The sequence below is a fragment of the Mercenaria mercenaria genome, chromosome 1 (genome assembly GCF_021730395.1).
Source record: "Mercenaria mercenaria strain notata chromosome 1, MADL_Memer_1, whole genome shotgun sequence".
Lineage (NCBI taxonomy): Eukaryota > Metazoa > Mollusca > Bivalvia > Venerida > Veneridae > Mercenaria > Mercenaria mercenaria.
This window is the reverse complement of record NC_069361.1, coordinates 98,865,239-98,873,666: the sequence shown is the minus strand read 5'-3', so window position 1 is coordinate 98,873,666 and position 8,428 is coordinate 98,865,239. Positions and strand designations below refer to the sequence as shown.

General features: G+C 35.3%; 1 protein-coding gene across 1 annotated transcript; it reads left to right on the top strand.

Annotated features, from left to right (window-relative positions):
• Positions 1 to 2,191: 2,191 nt before the first annotated feature.
• LOC123545371 (uncharacterized) lies at positions 2,192 to 8,204 on the top strand. The gene is made up of 5 exons (XM_045331695.2): positions 2,192 to 2,322; positions 4,212 to 4,238; positions 4,801 to 4,921; positions 7,041 to 7,198; positions 8,002 to 8,204. Exons 1-5 carry the CDS (start codon positions 2,283 to 2,285, stop codon positions 8,025 to 8,027), a joined length of 372 nt encoding a protein of 123 aa, XP_045187630.1. The 5' UTR covers positions 2,192 to 2,282; the 3' UTR covers positions 8,028 to 8,204.
• The last annotated feature ends 224 nt before the right edge of the window (positions 8,205 to 8,428 follow it).

The window sequence follows — 8,428 nt, the reverse complement described above, 5'->3', positions numbered from 1 at the left end:
TGTGCAAGATTTTAATTAGGGATAGTTCTCTAAGTGGCTTTTTATTAGAACGATCTAATATTGTGTAGGTCTTACCATAACGATTGGAACAGCAAACCTGCTATCGTTCAGTCATAATGCATAATTCTATGGTAATGTCCAGTAAAATGATCGTACCTTGTATTAAGATACAATCGTAGCCAACTTAGTCCTTGCAAGCATATCATTACTGACGCGTTTTTATTTTCTGATGGTCGCGTCCATTCTGTTATGGCTAAATCCGATTTCTCTACCTAACCAGTGTCGAACTGAAACATCTGCTCTCGTCAGAAGTTCACAACACATGATTAGCCTTCAGCTTTTAGCTATTAGCTTTTTCAACACAGTTCATAAAACATGTCTTAGATATATCAAATTCACAAAGAAGTCCAAAAAAATAACGATTCTATGACGCCATTTTGTTTTCCAAATGAAAAGTGCCTCTATAACATGACGACTGCAATGGTGGGCAAAATTATTCAGATAGAAGAGTCCATTTTAAATATGTTTACGTAACTGGTCTTTAAATGTTGCATTACGTCAGATCAAAAGAAAAGTGGATGGAAAGTGTGATTCCGTAGTATATGAATTCATGAAATTATATTGTGATTTCTGGCACGACTCCTTGCTAGGTTTCAGTTAGGGCTTCATTTCAGCTCAGAGATCCGTAACAGCAGGAATGTCTAATACGTATCAGTTGTTCCAGGTAATAATATATAATATTTTATATTGGAAAAACGAAATAAAAACATGTGTGTGGTCGAACTTCTTTTTTTATTTCATTCGTTTAGAGTGCAAAGCGATATGGTAAATTGTTGTTGTCCACATTGCCTTCGTTTTGTGTAAGAAATAAATCACGGTTTAGTAGTTCAATTTGGATATTCGCATTTTAAACACACCTACGTATTTCATATCTAAATGAAAATTATTAAGTCTTTTTCTCATTCTCTGAAACTGTTTAAAGTGATTCAGTGTTGCATATTTTTGACGGTTATAGTACTATGAAACGAAAAAAAGTCGTCAACTAGCGGCAGATGTTTGAGGAATAGATGTTCTAACGTACCGTCAAAACGCACATTTTCCATGGGTAACGTAAAGTTCTAACGTTCCGTCAAAACGCACACATTCCACGGGTAACGTCAAGTTCTAACGTTCCGTCAAAACGCACACATTCCACGGGTAACGTCAAGTTCTAACGTTCCGTCAAAACGCACACATTCCACGGGTAACGTCAGGTAATATACAAGTATCTCATATGGCGTCGTGGTATATTCATTATGCAAAGAAAATGTAACAATTTTATCATCCACCCATCCATTCTTTCCATCCCGTTGCATTCACGCATCGCACATACACACAGAAATGTTACATTCATGTTGCGATATCATGAAAGTTTGAGAAATAATCTGTCAAGAAATCTGCCAAAATTCGCATTTTAAGACATTTTGATACCCAACATGACCGAAAGGAACATTTGAAGATAAATTCAAGACAAATCACGACGTTTTGACTGTATGAAACTTTCCAATTACCTATCACCCATAGAGTTACTCTGGTACCAGAAGAGTTGCTATTTAAATTTCGGTGAACGAAAATGCTTCTTTGCCTATATGCACTATTTTTCGCACACACTCTTTGAAACGAACTATATCCATAATAATTTCTGCCGTTCCTTGTCAAGGTTTCTCCTTCAATAACAAACATTAACATTCTTTCTATATATCATTCTAGATGAAACATTGTGAATTTTGGCTGGAAGCAATTGTTTCAAGCTACCCCCACCGAATCAGTATGAAGATTTAAGGCTTTACATTCTTGAATATTTCTTTGATTTTGTTTGGTGTTATTGTGTTATCGCAGAAAATCTCTTTGCTGATGGTAAAACAGCCATATCGAACTAACACGGAGTATATTTGTTACGCTAAGTCAATTATACTCAAGTAAAAATGCATGCAATTAACTAATTTAGCTTAATAAGAAATATGGCAGAAATAAATGTTAGATAACTACAACATATTTATTATCCTGAAAATTGATTCCAATGCTTTGTTGCTCGTGACTTCTAAGGAGAATTTGACTGCAATTAGTGTTAATTGTGCTAAATATCATTTATGTCCAAATTGACATCAAAATAAGGCCATTTGCTGGCCGAATTACCATAGACATGAAAGGCACGAAACTGGGCTCTTGCTATAAATATACGTGTGAGTTGCAGAGTACAACACAGACGCTCTCAGAAGAAGGAACGTAAGTTGCACGCCAAGATGAAGGTTGTTTGTATTTGCCTGGTTCTCGTTTTAGCAGGTATGTTTTGTTTTTATTATTTGTAATTGTGTAATTGAACTCATATATGCTTTAACGACAAATTTTTTTTTGTTCTTCTTCTACATTTTTCTCCACGTACAATGTATTCATACATTCTATATTTCTATATTTAAGCATTCTTTATGTTAAATGGCATACCGTAATATACACTTATCAAATGGCGATGGTGGACATGAAGTGGTTATTCGTACGACTAAACATGTATTTGCCAGGCACTAATATAAGTTTATGAGTGTAAATAACCACTTAAGGAACGAGTAACTCGAATAAACTATCCACGTTGTCAAAGATACAGGGTAAAATGACGTCAAAGATGACGTTACTCGTCCCTGACAGACCAATAGCCGGTTATATTGCCCGCTTTAGTTAATTTGGCTTAAAGGTGCATCCGCGCAGTGTGGTCAGGATCCATGCTGTTCGCTAACGGTTTCTCTAATTGCAATATGCTTTGAAAGCGAACAGCATGGATCCTTACCAGACTGCTCGGATGCGCAGGCTGATCTGGATCCATGCTGGTCGCAAACGCACTATGTTGTAGAGATAGACCCTAAAATTTTCAATGATAGTAATATATTAAATAAAGACTAGACATTGATTTTCAAGTCCTTGAAAGAACAAAAAATGATTTCACAAATGTGAAGTTTATGATAGTTTTGTTAATATCAATAACAAAAGTTTTAATTTTTAATTTGAAGTTGTGATCCACAAAGAATGACAACTCTTGCCTTGGGCTAGTACTTATAAGCAGAGACATCTATTAGTTTACTTCCCTTGCAATTACACGATTATTTGGAAAATGAAAACTGTTTTAGACACAATATCATAGTTTTTTGCTCAACAAAAACATTTAGGATTTATTCATTTGTGTTTGATTTACCCCTCAAAACATGGTGCCTATGATTCTGTCAAGTTACATATGATAAAAAATTAACTTTTAACAATCCAATAATAAAATGAAGTACCAGTAAGTAATGGATAGTGCAGATAATACAGTTTTGCTTGTATCAAAATGTCACAATAGAAGCACTTTTGTAATACAGAACACCTGGTAGGATTAGTAAAGGTGCAATTATGTTGATCTCTATTTCCTATGCCTATATGTTGGTTTTCTCATGGCGCAGCTCATTTAATGCTCGGGATCATCAACGTTGACATAATTTTCTTCCAAATTATTGTTATTCATGCATTCTAGAAACGTCGTTCACTGTATGTGGCGGCCTTATTTAAAGAAATTTGAAATAATTTATCATGTTTTTTTTATGTAAGATATTTTTGTTAGTATAGATGCTTGTCATCCCATCACTGGGAGTATAAAATCTGGATGTTTTGTGTATCCGCAAATGTGCCTCGCATCGCCGAAAATGTGCCAAATATCGATTATATTTAGATATACGGTACACTTCGGGTGTGCAAAATAATATCCCACTTTTATACTTCCACGGACAGGATGACAAGTCTCTTCACATAATGTCGCAAGTTTCCTCTTCTAGCGTGGACAAAAGAAACTAAAGCCCAAAAACATAGAGCATTTGTGCCTTCAGGCGATATTGGCATACTAGAAGAGGTACTAGTATTAGGTCAATACCGGTCTGGTATGCCTAAAGGCATACAAGCCCTGTTATATAACCTTGTTTTCAGTTAATTAGTAGGGTGGCACATAATGCAATGAAAAGGGGATTACCAAACAGGGCTGGTGTGCCGGTATAATAACCTTTACGCTTTAGATATAAAAGCACTTTATCGGTGTTGCGACACAATACAACGCAACACTTTTCATGTTATCAGAGTACCTGCGGTTTTACATGACATACATATGTTGACATTTATGACTTTAAAGTAATGACTTTATATATTATTTTCAATTTCAGTGGCTGATGCTGGTCATTTCAAAAGAGGTAATTTCTGTTTTTTTCTTTGCATATGTTTTTTTAAACAAAACTTGAATGTCGTATTTGTTGACACATACATATTTTAAAAATATGTGTGTTCAAAGCTGGTGCCCGGCGTCGTCCATTTATTTGTTTGGCTCGTCCTCGTTGTCTATAACTTTGTTTTATATTGTACATGTATAGACATTTTTTGCGGATTGTATCTCGCACATATATATACAAGTACATTTCAGGTTTATTTTTGTTCTGATTTACGGGGACTGCATTCGTTCTAGGAACGAGGCTTTTGTCCTTGTTTATTTACATAACTGAACTATAAATTAATTACTTGAATATGAATCTTCAGTTTTGTACTTAGCATTACATTGAAACCAAAGCTGATAGTTCAAACAAATACATCGGCCTGTAATATCATAGAATAATTGGTAATGTGGACCATAGCACTGCAGAAGTGATAAAACCATGAAGTATTCATAAGTAGAAATATGAAAATGTCTGATTTATGTGTTAAAGCTTATATTCACCTTTGTTATTTTTAAAATTCTGAATTTGTTGTATATATCACCAGCGCCGCCCCCGATCACGCAAACATCCACCGGTGGACTGATCGAACTGAACGGGTACGGGAACAGCAAAGGGCTGGTATGTGATAACGGTGGTGACAATATCGCAAAAGTGGCATGCGGAGGGTAAGAACTTTATTCTGTGTATAAATTGGTATAAGTAAATCAATAAAATTGATATGTATGTGATACCTGTATTGACCCTTATGGCTGTGTACATAAAGGGTTTGAAATTAACACCTAAAGTCACTTCTTCAAAGAACAATTTGCCTTCTTCTAACTGCATACACATACTGTCCACAACGAGCTCATAGCACATGTTAAATACTTTGGAAGCATGAGAACGCATCCAAGCAAAATATTAAAGAGTCGGTTTGATTTAGATACTAAAATGTTCAATGTCCATCACGCCCTTGGCATAGACATAAGCAAAACATTATGACCGACTCTCTGTTCCCAAAGGACCAGAAATAACGATAACGTTGTCTCCAAGTACAGGGGAAACGATTTTATAATTGCAATACGTTATATTTTAATAATAATTTCAATGTAAGAGTGACAGTAACCTGCACAGTATACAGTTTAGGCGCAAGAGCAGGGGGGCGGAGGCATCAGTTTTGAAAACAATTATTTATTTGTATATATCTTTCGTACTGATAAAACTATACGTCTAACAACCTAACGAAATTTCCAGCTCAAAAATATCTTTTTTCGCAAGGTTTATTGTGTTTCCCCATATGAGCCGCGCCATGGGAAAACCAACATAGTGGCTTTGCGACCAGCATGGATCCAGACCAGCCTGCGCAGCCGCGCAGTCTGGTCAGGTTCCATGCTGTTCGCTTTTAAAGCCTATTGGAATTGGAGAAACTGTTAGCGAACAGCATGGAGCCTGACCAGACTGCGCGGATGCGCAGGCTGGTCTGGATCCATGCTGGTCGCAAACCCACTATGTTGGTTTTCTCATGGCACGGCTCAATTATGTGTAAATTAATAGATAAGTAGGTTATTGAATCAACGTATAAGAAGAAGTAAACAATAAACTGTTGGACGATCTAAATTGAAGGAAACATAATATTTTTGTTTATGTATTCTGATTTAAATCTTTTCATAAAGTTTTTGAGATAGGCTGGCTGGCATATGTGTCAGTATTTTATAAATACACATAAATGTTTTTATATGATTAACCTAAAGAATAAATGAGTCACAAGGTGCATATACACCAAACATGGATGTTCGAGGGCATGCTCCTATACAAAAAAAAAAAAAAATGAATTGTGTAACAGCTCTGGTGCATTTCAATGTATATTTGGAGAAATATTTTATACCTGGGAAAAGCAGATCAAATAGGGCACAATTAGACATACATTAAAGCAGAAATGTATGAAAGATTTCACCGATATTTTTCAATGATAATAACTTTGTAAAACAAATAACTATCTAGACTTAATATGATATACAAACAGTGTGATTGGTAGATAATGGCTTGTGTAACTATGAGATGTACATCTATTTTCAAACTGATTGTAAAATTTCTAAAACTAATGCAGTCTATATTATTTGTATACCAAAATATTTTGAAAAAGAAAAAAAAACTATTTTAGTATATTCTGCAAAAGAAACACTGGCCCTAAAGTTCAGAAAAAAGTAAGACTTTCATTCAAAGCAAAACATTCTTGACCGCAAGAAAAATTCCAGGCTCCAACAGAAGTTCGAACGGTCGACCCCTTATAGTAATGTAATACAAAATCCTCCCTCCAAGAAAAAATCCCGCTTTTTTAGGGACAAGTTTGGTGCACCGCACCATTCAATCCACACGACCCCCATCCCCCCACCAAGACTCAACAAGTGCTCGCATTTAGTTATTTCATGTACGTGAGTATATGACTCAATACAGAATGTACATCTTTATCGAGCCTATTGGATTTTAAATAACAAGTACAACAAACATATTTAGAAAAAAAGGAAATGTTTTTGGAATATTCCGCAAAAGAAATATGACCTTCAAATTCTAAAAATAAATGACTTTCATACAAAGCAAAACATTCTTGGCCGCAAAAAGTTCGAACGGTCGAAACTACAAGCACGTTGATAGAGAGGAGATTTGAATTACAACCATCGGTTTAAAAGAAATAAGAACACATCACCGAAGAAAAAGCACTGAGACAATCTGTTAGGGAATTATAGTATTTTTCTTCTGTTTTTGTATATTTTTGTTAATAAATACATGTATATCTATTTAATACAGTAATGGATACGAAAGTTTCACGGACGTGGATTTAAGTGAGGTTGAATGGAGTATTACACTTAGCTGTACAGGAGACGAATCAGACTTAAACGGTTGTACTCGTGTTGGGGGCCCAGTAGGTGCCACGAACGGATGCAATGGTGCTTTTGCCGGATGTGGTGGGTACACTTTGCTATCATAGTATCAAACGTATAGGGAAGGAACAGTAATTGTAAACAAACAAAAGTTTGAAACTTTTACGTCTTACCGGATGTTCATATATTCATTTACGAAATAGAGAAACTGATTAGTCAATGCAGGTACTTGACAGACGCTAGTGTGTATAACAGACATAGACTTACAGATAACATTCTATTAAGAACACCTCTTCTGAGAGAAAGACTCCTTGCAGAGGCATTTAATCATGTAATCTACATATTCTTAATAAATTTCTAAAATAGTACCCCAAAAAAGAGTGCTATCATATTTGATCTACCATTTTACATAAAAGATCGAAATGATGTAACAGAACGGCGATATACTAAATTCACACACTTGTTAGGGGTGCAGGATAATTCCCAAGTAATTCACACTAGACTGCTGCTCCCTTAGCCTTGATTTTTTGTTATTAAAAACACGGTCACGTTGACCTACTATTTGGCACCATACAGCGCTTTCCTACTAGTATTTCTTCCATCTTTTATATGAAAGCCATATAAGAATTGAATAAATTTACAGCAGAACCTTGTTTAAAAACATTCAGAATCGGCTATACTCATCGCAGAACGGAACAATTCACTCGGGCTACCTCCCCGCCCCCCTCCCCGCCTGAAATTATACCGAAGGTATATAACCTCTATATCGTATTCAAATATATTTACACAAGGTTCTGCTGTATATTGATTCTCAAATATTATACTGTTCTTACCATCGTCTTCGAACTTTTCCTTTGGTTCAGACACAAAATGTTTTCTTATTGCAGCATCCAAGAAAAGGAGTTTCTGGTGAAGTGACAATGGCAATGGCAACAAACCTCACTCATAGTTTGAGTAACAGCAAAATTCTAATGGCTATCTTTCTGTTATGACGGATAGAAAAAAATGAGTGCAAAGGAAACATTGCATGATATGACTGTAATATCCAACTTTGTCATATTATTTAATAAAAGTATATAATGAAACAGTATCTGGGCGTTCATCATATATTATTTTGTAAAGTAATCAGATGATGCCGTTACATTATATGCAAACTTCAAGACAAAATGTTGCTACAGGAGGCACAAGTTTTAATGTCGGAATGATCGTAATATCTTATGTAATAAATCAAAAACTGAAGTTAAAAAATCCAATACATCTATTAAGCACATTTACCATCACAAGGCATTAGTTCCCATCAACGGTCCGTGCTTT